The following is a 16,853-nucleotide window of genomic DNA, read 5'->3' as shown; positions in this document are numbered from 1 at the left end:
TATATACTATATGGGACAAAAGTATTGGGACACAGCTTAATTCTTGAATTCCTTTGTTTCAATCAGACCCATTTCCTTGTTCAAAATCAAGCATCTAGCCATGCCGTCCGCAGTTACACAAACATTTGTGGGAAAAAATGGGTCGTTCTGAAGAGCTCAGTGAGTACAAGCATGGGACTGTGATAGGATGCCGCCTTTGCAATAAGTCCGTTCATGAAATTTCATCCCGGCTAGATATTCCACGGCCAACTGTAAGTGGTATTATTGGAAAGTGGAAGCATTTTAGAACAACAGCAATTCAGCCATGAAGCGGAAGACCATGTAAAGTCACAGAGCGGGATCACCGAGTGCTGAGGCGTATATAGTGCCTAAAAGTGGACAATTCCACAGTTCCAAACTACCATTTGCATTACTAATCAGCCCAAAAACTGTGCGGTGGGAGCATCATGGAATGGGTGTACATGTCCGGGCGGCAGCATGCAAGCCTCACATCACCAAGTGCAATGCCAAGCGTTGGATGGAGTGGTGTAAAACACACCACCAGTGGAAAGAAACATGTTCTGTTGAGTAATGAATCATGCTTCTGTTTGGCAATCTGATGGGCGAGTCTGGGTTTAGCGGATGCCAGCACAACGTTACCTTTCTGACTGTAAATTTGAGGATGGATAATGGTATGAGGCATTTTGGACAATTCTATACTTCCAACTTTATGGGAACGGTTCTACTCCAGTGCCCCAGTGCACAAAGAAAGGTCCATAAAGAGATGGTTGGATGAGTTTGGTGTGAAAAAACTTGACTGGCCCGCAAAGAGCCCTGGGATGAACCCTTTGGGATGAACTGGAATGGAGATTGCGAGCCAGGCCTTCTCGTCCAAAATCAGTGCCTGACCTCACAAATGCTCTACTGGATGAATGGGCAAAAATGTCCTCGGAAACATTCCAAGATCTTGGAAAGCCCTCCCAGATAAGTGAAAGCTGTTATAGCTGCAAAGGGAGGGCCAATTAATGTCTATGGATTTAGAATGCAATGTCATTAAAGTACCTGTTGGTGTAATGGTCAGGTAATACTTTTGTCCATATAGTGTATATTGCTCTTATTTAGTTCATGTTAGATAATGCATTCACTGATGTTAAAAAATGAGACTTTTGGTGTGTCTCAATCAGCTATGTAGTTCAGTAGCCGGTGTGAGAATTGAACTAGCAACCTTTGGGTTATCCGTCAGACTTGTTAACCATACCTGTAAGACCACTACTGCTCCAAAAAAAGGGGGTCATTTAGGGGCCATCTCAATCTCAAAATCCTTCCATTGCACTGAAATGCTCCACAAAAAGTCCCACAAAGAACTGTGAAAACCAGTGAGCATCGATGGTCTGATTGAAATGTAATTTAAGTGTCTAAATAAGTTTTGGGTTCACTGTATGTACTGTACATTAACAATATCAATTGGGAAGGCAACAATTTTGTCAGCTTATCCATTTATATTATATTCACGTTTGTGAGTTACAAAGGTCAGGATCTCATACTCTTAAAAATAAAGGTTCTTAATTGGCATCGATGGTTCCATGAAGAACCTGTAACATTCATGGAACCTTTCTAATGCACAAAAGGTTCTTTATAGTGGAAAATGGTTCTTCAAACTAAGAAAAACATGGTTCTTATAAGAACTGTTCACTCAAAGGTTCTTTTGGGGATCCAGAATTGGTTCTTCTATGGCATTGATGCGAAAAACCCCTTTTGGAACATCTTAAAATGTGCATACTTCATAGATTTCACCGATTTCTTTTTTTATTGTTTTGGAAATTCAGAGTTATTCTTGTAAAATAGTTTCCATTTGTTTCTCTTTTAATTGCTTGGGATAAATAAAGAGGCGTTTCATATCAAATAAATCAACATGAACATTTATGCTAACGCTTATTAGGCGAAGAGTAAAGTCAGAGAGCAGAGAGCATTGATCACACAGGAAACTGCACAGAGCATTTCTAGAAACAGAGATAGGAATCACAATGCAAAGCCACATCTGAGCAAGAGCTGTAATACACGTCTGACTAAAAATGCTGAAGCCTGATTGCATAGACAGTTATTAAATACACACAGACACTTATGTTTTCCACTTAACAAAAGTCATGCGGGCTCCCAAGTTTAGCTTGTAGACTGATCACAAACAGTGCAGTGTAGTTCACTCTGGTTTGTAACGTGTGTGTATATTCCAAATCAACATTTCAACTCTCAGAATAGTTTTAGAATGTTAAGCAAATATGGCAATGTTAATGTATTTGGTCTTGGTGGACTAGATCTGCTATGCTGCTGCTGTTGATTATTATTTATTATTATTGACTTGCTACTGATAAATAGACACACTGCTGTGAGCATGTAAAATATGCTGCTGCTGCTTAAATAGACATAAATCCCGTAGCAGATCTAGGCAGGTGGAGCTGGGGGAGGTGGAGGGTTTCAGAGGAACTCTGATAGCGCAATGATGGACTAGCTTACAGCAAACACTGAACCAGACTATTTAAATGTTGAGCAAGCATTCTCTTTGGCTGCAGGATCAGCAGAGGCCAATCAGCTTGTGCCTTGTAGTAATGATGCGATTGCTTGCATGTAAAGGACCTATCAGCTTGCACCCTCTAGAGTTTCATGACTGATATAACTACATATTTAGACTATATTTAAGATGATAGTTTCTCTCTTTACGACCTGAAGACACACGAAGCCTGATCCACAAAAGCACTTTCTAAGATCTTTTAGCTTCTCATAATGGTTCAACTGTTGTACTTTTGTGACAAAATGTGAAACTTTCACTTGCTTCCCTTTGATGTTAACTCCGTACATGACTAATGACTTTCCTCAAGTTGAAGAGTTCATATAAAAGCATCCATGAAAATGTAAAATACGTGTAACGTAGATGTATTTGTATCATCATACATTTACAAAGCAATGTATTTACAGAAACTCACAGGCCCACTTTGTATTAGGCTTACTATGTACTAACATTTAAATTAATCATTTGACCCAATGCATTTATTGTATACGTACATCTAAAAAAAATGATTGAAAAATACATGCATGTAATTACATATGTATAACTAATTTCTGTAATTACACCTAGAATTACACTGGTGACCCTTCCTCTACCCCTTAACCCACCCTTAAACCTACAATAAGTACATCGTACCTAACATTTTTATGGAAGTTAAAAACACTTCATACAAAGTGGAACCAAACTCAGGTTTGAACCACTGTAAACTGATGCTGATTACTACTTCAGTGTTACGCCTATCTTCAGTGTTTCTAAATTAATGTAATAATGATGCTAACTTTCATTTTTTAATTTTTACAAATTAGGGAATGTGTAATACGTTTCTAGAGTTGAGAATCTCACACTATCCAGCAGGTGCCAAACTGAAGATAGAGAGACAATAGAGCGACAGCACCCCCTGCAGATATACTAGATTTTTAGTTCTATTGTCATATAAATATTTAAAGGGACCATTTGCTACACAGACAGACAGACAGGCAGATAGAAAAAAGAATCAGAAAGACTGAGCTTATTTTTATGTATGAACGCCACACCAATCATTGCAAGCAAAAAACAAATTCTTTCAATCTTTAGAATATGAAATATTTGCCATAAGCCAGTGTTATTTTAGTATTATTTAAATAGCATTATAGTATTTATTAATATTTTTAATTCGTTTTTATTTTCATATTTCTAGTTTTCATTATAAAAAACAACATTTTCATTTTGACATAAGTTTTAATATTTTTATTTAGCTTTATTTTTAGTTCATTTTCAATCATTTTAGCACTTGTTTTCAATTAGTTGCCAAGGCGACATTTAAAAATGTTGTATTAGTATTCATCATGTTTTATTTTATTTGTAATTAAAGAAAAAGAATACAGTAAAAACACTGCCATAAACAATAGCTAACTGTGTGTGTGTCAAATGACTGAAAACAAGCTAAATCTAAAAATAGGGGGAAACAAGAGCCCTCAACAAAATATCCAATATCAACAGACAATGCTATATAAAATAATAATAAAAAAGTTACACTATTTTGAGGTGCCATCGTTACAGTGTAATTACTGAGTAATATTAATTAACAACATGTACTAACAATTTAATTAGGGTTAAGGTTTGGTTTATGGTTCGTTGCTTGTAACTATGCATAATTTACTGTTGTTATTATTATAGTAAGTACAAGTAAGATGTGTAACAGGGACACTGTAAAATAAAGTGTCACCAAAAACACTAATATAAGCTGAAAACCAATATGAACTTCTGATAGACTTGTTGCAACAGCAACAACAAAAATTAATAATTTATCTAATTATTGACATCATCATCATCAAAAAAAAAAAAAACTGTAAATCTTTCATTACTTTCCGAAAGTGCTAAATCTGACCTAGATAAGGTAGCCTACATGCAGTTCACAGAGCTTTTTCTTGGCACAGTGTGATTGATCACATCTGTTGTGGTTTTGTGGCATCTTCAGAGGACATGTAACAAAAAAAAAGTTAATAAACTTTTGCATCACTGTATTCTGTCTGATGCAATGTCTCTGCTTAATGTAAAATAAAAGAAGGTCAACGGGATGTGAACGGTTCTTTCAGAAACCCACAGATGGTGACTGAGGCTGTATGACAGCAATAATCTGAGACAATCAGTGCTGGGGTTGCATTAATGGAATCTCTTGCTGCAACACTGGACAGAATTAGTTCCTAATTTAAGACAGATGACTAAGAAATAGTGCCTCCGACACTCTGAAGTAAGAGTGATTCTTTTATTAGGATTAAAACACGGTATTGGTATATCAGAAGTTATGCCAGATGACTCCAGCTGTCTTTAGGTATAATAATAGTAAGGAAAGTGTCTTCTTTTGAATTCTACTTTGGAAGGAATTCTCAACATTCTCTGAAATCTATTAGTGAGCATTAGGGTGGGTGTGTGTGTGACGTGTAATCAACTCCATCGCGGAGATCACCTCAGCATCACATCCTCTACACACATACATAAGTAGACTGACTGATGAGTGCTGAAGCTATGAAGACCAGCATCTCAGCATCTGGACACCTCAATAGATATCAACATGCAACCAAGCATGAGGACTTTCTTGCTCTTGGCACTGACATTTGTAGCTGTTCATGGATCAAAACCTGACGTGGGGAAAATTCTCTTAAGGGAAACCATAGAGAATGTGGAAAAGATCCTAAAAGACCGTTCAGACAGGTCAGAGAAGGTAAGAATCAAAATCGATCACTTTGGTCTTGTTCTGCAACTGCTCTCTGAAGAAGCAAAACAATGATTCTAACAACGTTCAATCTTTCTTACGTAGATACTTAACCAGTATGTGAAAGACATATTTTCAAGCGGAAGCTGTTCAGTAAGTTGGATTTTATATCAAACTACAGTATTTGAGAACTAATTGTCATGATGGTAAAGATATTGCTCAATTGTCTCACCAATTCAAAATGTATTTTTCGGATGCATAGAAGAAGACCCTTTGCCAAGCAGCAATGGTCCTGAAGAACACACATCTAAACCACACCATGCTACACAGGAACCTGTTTGCCTATGCCAAACACACCGGGGTAAGTCATCGCCCAATATTCATTCATACAATTAGATGATAAACCGATCATATTTATAACCCTTACCACACTGTGTCTATATTATTGAAGTAGCATTCTGCTTAAACCAATGCTATTTGCTGATAGTATTAGCATGATTTCCATTGAACAAAAATAACAGTAACAAAAAAAGCCAATAAAGGTAGTCATTTGCCTGCTAGGAGTATTTTTCCTGCCCCAATGGTAGCACCAAATGGAACTAACTTCGTCAACTGATCAATTTTTACAGAATTATTAACTAAGTAAACAGACTTCATGCATAAATGAATACATAAAAGTTCACATAACTTAATTTTTTTCAAGTACGCACTAAGTTTATTACTTAATAATCGTAAGGCAACAGGTTTCCTCACTTTTTTTTAAAGTTAAGTCAACTGATCGCTTTTTACAGTGCAAAGTATGAACTACTGTATGCCTACACTGTAGATATACTTATTTTAGACTGCTTAAAGAAAAAGGTTCAATGTAATCTAATATAACTAATTGTGTTTGTTTTTCTCCACAGCATCATAACTGTAGCGTTCCAGCTTCAGTCACACATCCAATGAAGGAATTTCTCATAAAAATCAAAAGATGCTGCCAATACAATCTACATATGAAATGACCTTAGACTTATGCTTATGCTATAGTTTTGTATTTGCTCATATTTATGTCATATTTATTGTATTTATGAAAAAAAAATTATAAATGTGGTGAATTTTTCATTTGGAATTTGAAATGCTTATTTAAACAACAACAATGATACATTACCTTGTAAAATAATTTAATAATTTAAGGAGGAGTACACAAAAAAAAAAACTGTAAATGTAAACATTTTTACATAATACATTAGACTAATGGTTTTACTACAGTGCACTATGGAAATACATTACAATTAGAGTAAGCTGAGCTAATGGCAAGGGGACATGGCATGCACATTCTCACTATAAAAAAATGAAGTAGCATAGCTTGTGTAGATGGTGCTAAAGCAATTGCACGCTGCCAATATTATAAAACATCAAGATTAGATTGGTTTCTCAATTGCATATTACCTGACGGTAAGCGCATCTCTTGTGTCAGACCAATAAGCTGCTCAACACATGCCAGCACAGCCATCAGTGTCAAGCCGAATATACAGTAACAGTGTTTATGTTAAGGTGAAATGTGCCTTTTGGAGTGCTATCATAATGGACATTTTACCGCAAACTATCCTCACCTAAACCCAGCTTTGGAGCAGCTCTGGAGTTTCGCACATGATTTCTTTTCATCTACACTTAAGCCAAAGTGCCTTTACGTCACAAGAATCGGTATTCCCTAAGACATATACTGGACTGGCCTTGAAAATGCAAAAAATATAGTGGTCTTCAGACAAAAGGCTCACTGCAGCAGGGATTCAATCACTGCCTCTGGTTTGGAGGAGCGTTTCCTAAAAAAAAGAAAAAGAAATTCATCAAGGGTGCATTAAATTGATCAAAAGTAACAATGAAGACTTTAACATTGATTCAAAAAAAATATTTTTCAAATACATGCTGTTTTGAACTTTCTGTTCATCAAAGAATCCTGAAATAAAAAAACATCACGGTTTCAAGAAAAATATTAAGCATCACAATCGTTTTCAACATTGATAATAATAAGTAATGACAGCTGAAAATTCAGCTTCGCCATCACAGGAATGAATTACATTTTAATATTTAAAGGGAAAATAGTTATTTTAAATTGTAATAATATTTCTCAATATGACTTTTTACCGTATTTTGATCAAATAAATGCAGCCTTGGGGAGCATAAAATACTTTTTTCAAAAACGTAAATTTTTTTTGAATTATTATAAAATTTGACGGGTGGTGTATGGGTTTAGAATTGTTGCATTATTACAAATAAATCTATTAATATTCACAATTTTTTTTTAAAGAGATTCACAAAAATGTATCAAATTCACAAATAAATAGATTAATATCCAAAAATAAATGTAAAGAGATTCACAAAAAATGATAAAATTCACAAATAAATAAAATGAGATTTGCAAATGAAAAAATTTTTACAAATGTTTTATTATTTTACACAAACTACTCTGCCAGGCATTTATTTCTGAACCGCTTTCTATCCATTTATAAATCGCTGCAAATTGTAAATGTGGTCGTTATCTGATTGGCTTGAGTAAACTGTGAGTGGAGTCCACTTATTTGTGGATTAGTCTGAATGTCACGCTAGAAGCGTTTCAAAAACCACAGATGTGTGAGGAGATTTACAAATGCACATAAAGCAGTTTGCAAATAAATGTGGTCTGTGGTAACACTTTACAATAAGGTTTCATTAGATAGCATTAGCTAACAAACTAACAGTGAACAATACATTCATTAATAAATATAAACAAAGGTTAATAAATGCTGAAAAGTAAGTTACTATTAATTAATTATGGTTTATGATCAAATAAATGAAGCCTTGAGCATAAGAGACTTCTTTCAAAAACATAAAAAAAAATCTTACTGACCCCAAGCGTTTGAAAGGTAAAGTAAAAAACGTGAGACTCGAGATCAAACCAAACACTATTGTTAAAGCTGTAATTTTCTTTGGATTATTTAATTTTATAATAATATAAAAGTGAAAAAAAGTTTTTGAATCACTTTTCCATAAAAATATCATTATATATCATTATGGACACAGAATATTGAGATATACTTTATGCTTATAGTGCCGATTTCAACAATGTACTAATCCATTACACAGACTCGCTATACGATCAATAAGTTATGACAACATGTTTTTATATTGCTTTAACTCATCAAAATAAGTAATACAAGATGCAACAATTTGTTTTAAGTCAGTTTAATGTAATTTAAGTTTAAATTACTTAAAAATCCAAGTTGATTGTACTTAAATATTTAAGGCAGCAACTTTTTTTTTTATAGTACTTTACCTTTAAACAACATCTAAAATCATACAGCCTATTAATGCATTCAGGGTTCCTACACATTTTCCATTTCAAAATTCCATACTTTTCCAGACTCAAATTTCCAGACCTCCTTTCAAATGATTTTTAGACTATATTTAACATAAATGGTCCCGCATTATTTTCGGTAAATAGTAGTCATCTGTAAATATCTTTATTTACTCTGTTTTCCATTGTTCTCTCAAAGTGATAACATGTGCTTGCATGATGAGAAGAAACCTAAAAAGGCTTTATAACCTGCATATATTCACCTTTGACAAAAGATTTTGATACTGTAAATGTGCTTTGATTTTGCACGATCACCAAACAGCAAAGTACAGTCTGATTTGGATGACTGTTTGCTCCTTTATCGGTTCCTGTGTTGAGTGGCTCACGCACATTCATTTAGAAACTGGCTTATGCTAAAGAATTTATTCAGTCAGTCAGGTTCGAAAATCAAACAATCACTAAACTTTTACCACAAAAATTTATTTCCGATTTCTATTAAATTCCATTCGATATTGATTATTTTGCATGTATTAGGTACAGTATGGCAAATTTCCCTGTAAAAAAAAAAATCCCTGTACAGGGAACCCCAGTTGGTACATTGGAAAACCATTACAATCTGTAATATTATAGTAAAGTTACTAGCCACTCAGCATTTTCACTGGCCACAATTCTGACATCGATACCATGGGGAAAAAACTGCCTTTTATATTATAATACTCTCATAATTTGGCAGCACGTATATTAGGCTGCTGTCACTTTAAGACCTGACGCACGGATCCATTATACTGTTACACATGCGTTCTCTTTCTCAACTGTTTACATTCACTAAAAACATAATCGACTGTATTTACATGAATACTCACCCAGACTGTATTTTGACATTATTTTGTGTGTATTTGACTGTTTAAGCGCAATAAGCAGAGAAGTACTCAATTTAGTACTGAGACACGGCTTTATCTGTGCGCATTTTGGGTGTGAGCATGAAATCGGGGGGAAAGGAGTAAAATGATGTGCAAAACATGGAAATACCACGCTGAAATTCTTCCGGAGCAAATTAAAAGAGAGATTGAGGGGTGGCGGGTTTGTGTCAATTCGCTGTCGGAGAGATCATGAGAGAGCGAGAAAGCGCAGCTTGTATCGTGTATCTATTTTGCGTAAAATTAGTATTGGAAGCGTTTCAGATATTTCAGTATCGATATGTATTGAAAAATCTATATTGTCTTTTTAAAAGACTACAATTGAAAAATGTATATTATATATAAAATTCAACCAGCCAAAGTGGCTAGTAGGCGGGTTGACGTGTTAAATATTGAAGAACATGTTAAGTAAAAATACAATGAATATGCAATATAGTGCATATATTTAGCAAAATGCTCCACTCTAGAGTTCATTTTTGTAGCTGCCTAATACGTTTATGGTTATTGAGCGGCTTTTCTGAGCTAAATGTATGCTAACTATACGTGGCATTTTGTTAACAACAGGGTTGTCCATTAACATTCCAGGAGATCTACCTACCTGAAGAGTTCAGATCCAACAAACCTAATTATCAAGCTCCTGTCTGAAGATCTTAAGTAGCTGGTTCAGGTATGTTTGAACAGGATTGAAGCTGAACTTTGCAGGTAGGTACTAGGTAGATCTCCAAGAACAGGATTGGGCACCCCTGATCTTTCCACGGCTGAAACACTGATTGAGCGATTACACAAGACATGATACGGATTTCAGTAAGTTGGAGAAGAAGAATCATAAACACGGGACGTGATGGTAAACTGTCCATTGTGCCAATGGATGATATGCACATGAGATTTGCCTTGATGTTGAGAGTGGCGTGGGAGCTGTACCTCTGTCATGGGAGAGATGTAAATTTCGGGACACATCATCAGTAATGTACCTTTGAATCAGGGGCTGTTTCGGCCTTTCAACACTACACCCTCATCAAAGGTGGCCAGCTGCAGGGTGATCAAACCTGAGCTTGTGTCCCATGCCCAATCATGAAAATTGCATGGTTGATTACATGGCGCTGCCCATGGGACTACACAAGGCAGGAGGCGTCCTCTTCTGTTGTACTTTATCTTTCAACATTCCTTCTAATGTTCATAAATGTTTATTTCAACTGCGTAGGAACCCTGTGCATCATGCACTAAACTAAACTGAAGGATTATTTAATTGTAAAAGTTGTAACATTTATATTGTGACTGTGCCTCTGTTGTGCAAATGTGTGGACCCACCAAGTAAAAAAAATAAAATAAAAAATAAAACATTACACCTCACCTACGACTAGTTTTCGGCCTGGACTTTCCGCTCTTTGATGTCCGAGGCCTTTCTAGTTTCATTAGGGACTGTCTCATGCTCTCCTCGGTGTACGCCAGATAAACATGGGAGAGGTCCACTTCAAATGGCTGAGTCACGAAAGAGGGACAGAGGACAAAAAGTAAACATGAAAAGGGAAGCGCATACATCATGCACGTCTAGAAAACATTCGATCTGAACCGATACTTACATCTTTTTCTTTCTTGTCGGACACAGGTGTCTGTTTTCTCATGTTGTTGCCTGTATAGGCCACGCATTTCTGAAAAATAGCAAATAGATCAGCTGTATTACACGTTTTCATTGCTCCCAAACATCATGCCAGATCGGAGAGAATCGCAGAATGAAATGTGTTGAAGAAGCTCACCAGCTGCCACTCTCCAATGTCCTCATTCCAGTGCACATAGTTCTCAATCATCTCCTGTACACAAGACAACAAACAAGATGTCGTTTGCACATTTTTATAGTAGGGAACCTGAAACGCTGAGATAAAAATTAAGCTAAGCTCAGACACTCAGGATATTCTTTTGGGGACTTTTGAAAGTCGAGTGAATTTCACCTTTTATAGACAATAAATGCGCAAGTTAAAAAATCCTCATTATTTCTTCCGTCTTCTTTTCTCGAAAATGTCATCTTTTTTGTGTTTCACAGAAGAAAGAAAGTCTTCCTTTCTTTGAAACGGCATGAGGGCGAGTAAATGATGACACAATGGTAAGTTTTGGGTGTACTATCTGTACAGTTTATTTGCCAGCTCAGTTTTGACATTTTTGCCTTTGTAGTGCAAGAGCAGCAGTTCACACTTCATATTATCAGCAAAAATATCACACTAATCCTGGTAATGGGGAAAGTGCCAAAAACGATTTGCATGTTAATTTATGCATGTGCCACGGCCTGAAGCGCTGTTTTAGTGCAGGAGACAAAATAATTAGTGCCGCCTTTTACAAATATTGAAAACTAGAGTAGTACTGTACAAAATTATACTCCAATTACTGCAGTGGTTATATATACACAGTACTGTGCAAAAGTCCTGGGCAAATCAGTATTTTCAGTAGGAAATATCAGTTTACATTCCCAAACGTTTACTTTGCCATTAATTGTAATAATCCAGTGAGATTTGAGTCTGACAACAGCTGGTATGTTCTGATCTCACCATCATCGAGATGATGACTAAATTCAGAAAACAGACTAAATTCAGAAGAACTGCGGCAACGTCTCCAGGATGCTTGAAGAAACCTGCCAGCAAAGCTACCTGAAAAACTATGTGCAGGTGTACTTGGACAAAAGCGGTATTAAACAAAATGGTGACGCATTAAATATTGATTTGATTTAGTTAATGTAAGCTAATTAATAAAAATGACATTTTTGTGCCTAAAATATAATTGCCTTAAACTTTTCACAGTACTGTAGCTTTGCAGGCATGTTTCTTATGTGTTTATATGTAGATGCGTTAGATGTATTGTACATTGTTAGTTAATGTTAACTAATGTAGCTAACAAATAAACCTTATTATAAAGTGTTACCGACAAAAAATAAATAATGTGTCCATGGGGTTCTTTACAAAACAAAGTTTTTTTTTTTAACGGTTGGAGCAGATATTGTGGGAAGAGCAGTTAACAAGTGTTCAGTATACATGTGAACTTCTTCAATAATGTTCGAGTTGAGCTGTGATCTAGATTTTTGATCTTAATATATCATCATGCCAGCTTTTTATTTTTTATGGGTCTTTCACTGTTATTCTAAAATATGTCAACAATAAAGAATGAGCAGGTGTGTCCAAACTTTTGACTGGTTGTGCATGTGCACCAGCATAAATATAGACCTGATATTCCTGAGGAATAAAATTATCAATGATGAGCATCTGCAGACGCAGCTCTCGGCTCAGCTGCCGGATGTTTTCCAGCAGACCTTCGATCTCCCTGTGATGCTCTTGCTGCAGATCAGCCATCTGAAACAGAAGAGACAGAGTAGTTCAATATCATGTCAACTCTGCTATTTGAAAGCACAAGAAATGTACCGCACCTCAGATTTTGCTGCCATCAACATGGTCCACACTTTCTTCAGTTTCTTGGTCTTGCCTTGAGCCTCTTCTTGTAAACTGGTGTATTTCTCCTCAATGTCCAAGCGCTCTTGCTGTTTTAGAGACATTTGCAACCATGATCCACTGTGAGATACAACTATACAAAAATATTGGTCAAGAATGAATCTGCAAAAGTCTCATTATCATCTTTACCTCCTTTTCTTCCAGTTCTCTTCGGAGCTGCTCAGCCCTCTTCCTCCTCTCCTCCAGTTCATTGTTGGATTCTTCCAGAAGCTTCTCTTGCTCCTCGGCCTTAGCCAGTAAATCGACCCCACCAACAATAACCCTCTTTTCCAGAGCAGACAGCTTCTCAAGTAATAAGTGATGTTCCTGTCTGAGATACAGAAAATAATACATAAAGCATGACACCATTATACACATACACCCATTATATATCTATGCCAGTGTTTCTCAATCGGTGGGTCATGGAGTGTGTAATCAAAGAAACATCAACAACGGTAATTGTAAATGTTTTTTGTTTTTTTATTTATTTTTTTATAAGAGACTTTTTATTTTTAAGGATGTGTGTGAAAGCTGTTGATTCTGCTGTCATACGCAGTTTAAGTGAGAAAAACACGTTAGCCTAACATGTTACAAAATTAAAAATCCTTATCGGTCAGGCGCTATACCGTGCTCGCGGCGCGTGCAAATGTGAAAGTGTGCGCTGTATATTACTTCACTATACTGTAAATTACGAGCATGCACCAATGAATTGCATAACTGGTACATCATGTGTTAGCTGGGAAGGATTTGCATGCAGGTATGATGTTTATCCTTTTCAACAAGTTTAGTGTCCATTTGTTTTATTAACCGTTAATTTTAAAATTGTGTATTTACCATGGTAATTGTAGTTTCTGTAACCCTAACAGAAAATACCACTTTATTTTTTATATTTTTGATGACTATGGTGGATCAAACGTTCAAAGTTTAAAGAAAGAAAGTCAATTTATGACATATTGAACCCTACAGTTGACTTAAGACAAGTATAATTAATACAGTTGCCTCACCATTTAAAAGAGAACCTTTCTTGCTTTGGCTGCTGCAAACTCTTCAATTATATTGGAGTAATCCAATTTGCGACCGATTTGGTGCTCAATTGAAATTTTGGCATTAAAATCTTGAAAATCTAATGACACTTGCTATGTTTAAATGCACACCTTTTGTTTCAATCGGACTGAATTCATATTGATTGATGAATCCAAACGTAGCGTTTACAATGTAGTAAACTTCACATGAAAAAGTTCAAACTTTACATGAACACTAAAGTGATTGGGTTGATGTGCGGAATAGATATAATATATAACATAATATAATGAGTTTCCCACTGTTTGCGCATAATAACTTTTCTTCTACATTGGTTCCTTATCTGTTTTAAACAGCAGACTTAGGCCGTGTGTCCACCAAAGCGTTTTTAACCGGCTGAAAACACTAGACGCTCTGCTGAAAACGCCTAGCTGTGGGCGCTTGAGAGCGTTTTGGCAGCGCTGCGTTTTTTCAGTTGAGACGATTCGTTGCTATGATACAGAATATCCGCAGCACAGTTTACTTGTAACTGATTTTGCAGATAATTTTGTTTCATACTAAAAATTTATTTTTCATCCATTTTGTTCGGTTAGCTCTGCTGGTTGACGTCGTTGTACAGAAAGAATGTTGTGACAGTTGGTCGTGTGGTATTTGTCCCGCCCCTCCTCCACTGTGATTGGACGGCTGTGTAAATAGTGACAGTGATGAGCGCAGCGTTTTAACCAAAGTTGAACATTTTTCAACTCTCGGCGATCAGTAAAAAACGCCGGGCGCTCAGCGCTTGAGCGTTAAATACACGCTCAGCGCCTCGTTACGCTCATGGCGTTTAAAAAACGCGGCGCTCCCATTGAAAAAAATTGGAATTTTATGCCAGCTGCGTGAAAAAACGCTTTGGTGGACACACGGCCTTAATATGCGTCTCTGGTCATAATTTGGAGACAATGAGCCTATGAACCGTTTTGCCGTGCTGCTTAAATTTAACACGCAGTAAAAATGCCCAAAACCAGTCGTCTGTGATGAGAATCCGAAACCAGGACTGGTGGGACGTTGTCCTGCTCCACTTCACAGACGCTTGCTGAGTGAAAGGAGAATTTTAGAATGACGGGACACTCATTTATATGACACGTCATATGTCATTGCGCTATTTCTACGTCATTACACATGTGCAGTGCTTTCAGTTTCGGTTTTCAATCCTATCAAGTGTTTACATCTCCTCTTGATCTTATTAGAAAAGGAATAAACCAACCCTTTTCAATCCGATCAAAATTTTATTTGGATAGAACTCATTTGGATCGATTAAGGTGTTTACATGATGGCTTGGTTGCATGTAAACGTATTGTCGGTCGCAAAGTTTGAGACGCCTGTGCTCGTCATGGTGTGGTGCCGGCGCCCAGCGCTTCCGCCAGCCCTGATTGTATTAACAGACTCTAGTTTAGGACTGTTATTTAATAGCATAACCTTATAACTGTATATTCATCAGTGTTAGTAATATTTTTGAGAAATAAATTTGCTTGGATCAAATTCCTAAAAATTTAAATTTTGAGACTATACATAGTTCCTCCATGAAGTTACAACATACGGGCATTTGCAGACCCGGCGCCATTTCTGTGGGCAGGCTGTGGGCAGAACATTAGAAGAAGAAGCTGAAACGATTTAATGTCGTGATAAAAAGTGAAAATGGTCATCACTGCTGGGTCAATGGATGTTCAAATCGTGCCGGAGGTTCAGGTAAATTTGGATTTTACAGTATACCCGTCATTAGACTTCGTGAATGTGAGAAGACTAAGCTTTTGTCAGAACAATGACGGATGTTATGGCTGGCGAGGATAAACAGGAAAGAAACTCCCTCAAAACAAATACAAGTTAAAACTTTGCAGTTTGAATGATGTCCTGTATGAACAAAATGACGAGGTATTAAAAACATACAAAAACAACATTGTTTCCACTGTTCGATCGCGCCCGCGCCTCTCTCTCACTCACTCACACACACACACACACACACACACACACACACACACACACACACACACACGTGCACATTCCAGCATTGCAATCTCAGATTATGTCCCTAAAAAACCCGCATATAAAGTAGTTCCTCATTACATTAATTAATTAATTTGCACGTTTTATTTATTTTTATATTCATGCATCGAACCATGACGCCCGTACCGTTTCGGTTCAATACGAATACATGTACCGTTCCACCCCTATTCTTCAGTGTACAAATAAGTGCATGCATATAACAGAAAGCACCGATGACTGTTTTAAGGGGAACATAGGAATTAAGTTGTGCAGGGTATGGCTTTTTAATAGACAGATAGTCTAGCATCATGCTACATTTGCTATGATGACTAATGTTCCATTGATTGCACTTGAGCAAACGTCACCAACCCAACCCTCGGCAAACTGATTGTACGCCTCCAGTGATTTCCAGGCTCGGAATTGCTCACATGTGTAAAAACTCCTAGCCAATACCAAATTATGGTATACATGAAAATACTGTATCTGAGGCAAAGCTGCATAATCAGTTCTCAGTGCTTCCTTCGTTAACGCATACGGATCCACACCATTTATGACTGAAATTTTCGCATTGTACCTCTCTCTGTCTTGTGTTAATAGAGTCTCTTTATAATCTCTGTCATTTTGTCTCTTCATGATTTGCGTAACATTATAAACAGAAAGAAATATTCGAAATTTGCTTGTAAAACTTTCTAAACACCGCCGATTATGCCATCAAAGATGGCGTCTCCGGGGAGGTCACGTGACATTAGTTGGCCTGTGGGAACTATGTATAGGAAAATGGCAGTCCCACGACCAAATGAGTTGATAACCACTGATCTATATTAGATTGCGCCAAAATTTGTGCTGGAAGGTTTAGAGATCACGGTTTCGGTTTACAGAT

The 16,853-nt window shown here is 36.6% G+C and overlaps 2 protein-coding genes across 3 annotated transcripts in view; one reads left to right on the top strand and one right to left on the bottom strand.

Moving 5' to 3' along the window:
* The first annotated feature begins 4,954 nt into the window (after window positions 1-4,954).
* il4 (interleukin 4) lies at window positions 4,955-6,278 on the top strand. Its single transcript, XM_077235897.1, has 4 exons — window positions 4,955-5,240; window positions 5,337-5,384; window positions 5,494-5,592; window positions 6,137-6,278. The coding sequence occupies exons 1-4, from the start codon at window positions 5,091-5,093 to the stop codon at window positions 6,233-6,235; spliced, it is 396 nt and encodes a 131-aa protein (XP_077092012.1). The 5' UTR covers window positions 4,955-5,090; the 3' UTR covers window positions 6,236-6,278.
* Window positions 6,279-6,377: 99 nt separating this feature from the next.
* Window positions 6,378-16,853, bottom strand: part of kif3a (kinesin family member 3A) — a 28,832-nt gene continuing 18,356 nt past the window's right edge. The window contains exons 11-18 of one of the 2 annotated variants that reach the window (XM_077235895.1): window positions 13,082-13,262; window positions 12,871-12,981; window positions 12,671-12,796; window positions 11,219-11,272; window positions 11,045-11,113; window positions 10,816-10,943; window positions 7,137-7,170; window positions 6,378-7,036 (exon numbers count right to left, since the gene is read on the bottom strand). In XM_077235895.1, coding sequence (XP_077092010.1) covers window positions 7,161-7,170; window positions 10,816-10,943; window positions 11,045-11,113; window positions 11,219-11,272; window positions 12,671-12,796; window positions 12,871-12,981; window positions 13,082-13,262 — 679 coding nt within the window. In that variant the 3' untranslated portion in view covers window positions 6,378-7,036; window positions 7,137-7,160. The remainder of the gene's footprint in view (window positions 7,037-7,136; window positions 7,171-10,815; window positions 10,944-11,044; window positions 11,114-11,218; window positions 11,273-12,670; window positions 12,797-12,870; window positions 12,982-13,081; window positions 13,263-16,853) is intronic. The other variant, XM_077235894.1, reaches the window with a different exon arrangement.

This window comes from Siphateles boraxobius, unplaced genomic scaffold (genome assembly GCF_051911475.1).
Source record: "Siphateles boraxobius isolate OS27281-9 unplaced genomic scaffold, OSU_SipBor_1 2, whole genome shotgun sequence".
Lineage (NCBI taxonomy): Eukaryota > Metazoa > Chordata > Actinopteri > Cypriniformes > Leuciscidae > Siphateles > Siphateles boraxobius.
The sequence above is the reverse complement of the archived record's forward strand: the minus strand, read 5'-3'. Positions and strand labels throughout refer to the sequence as shown.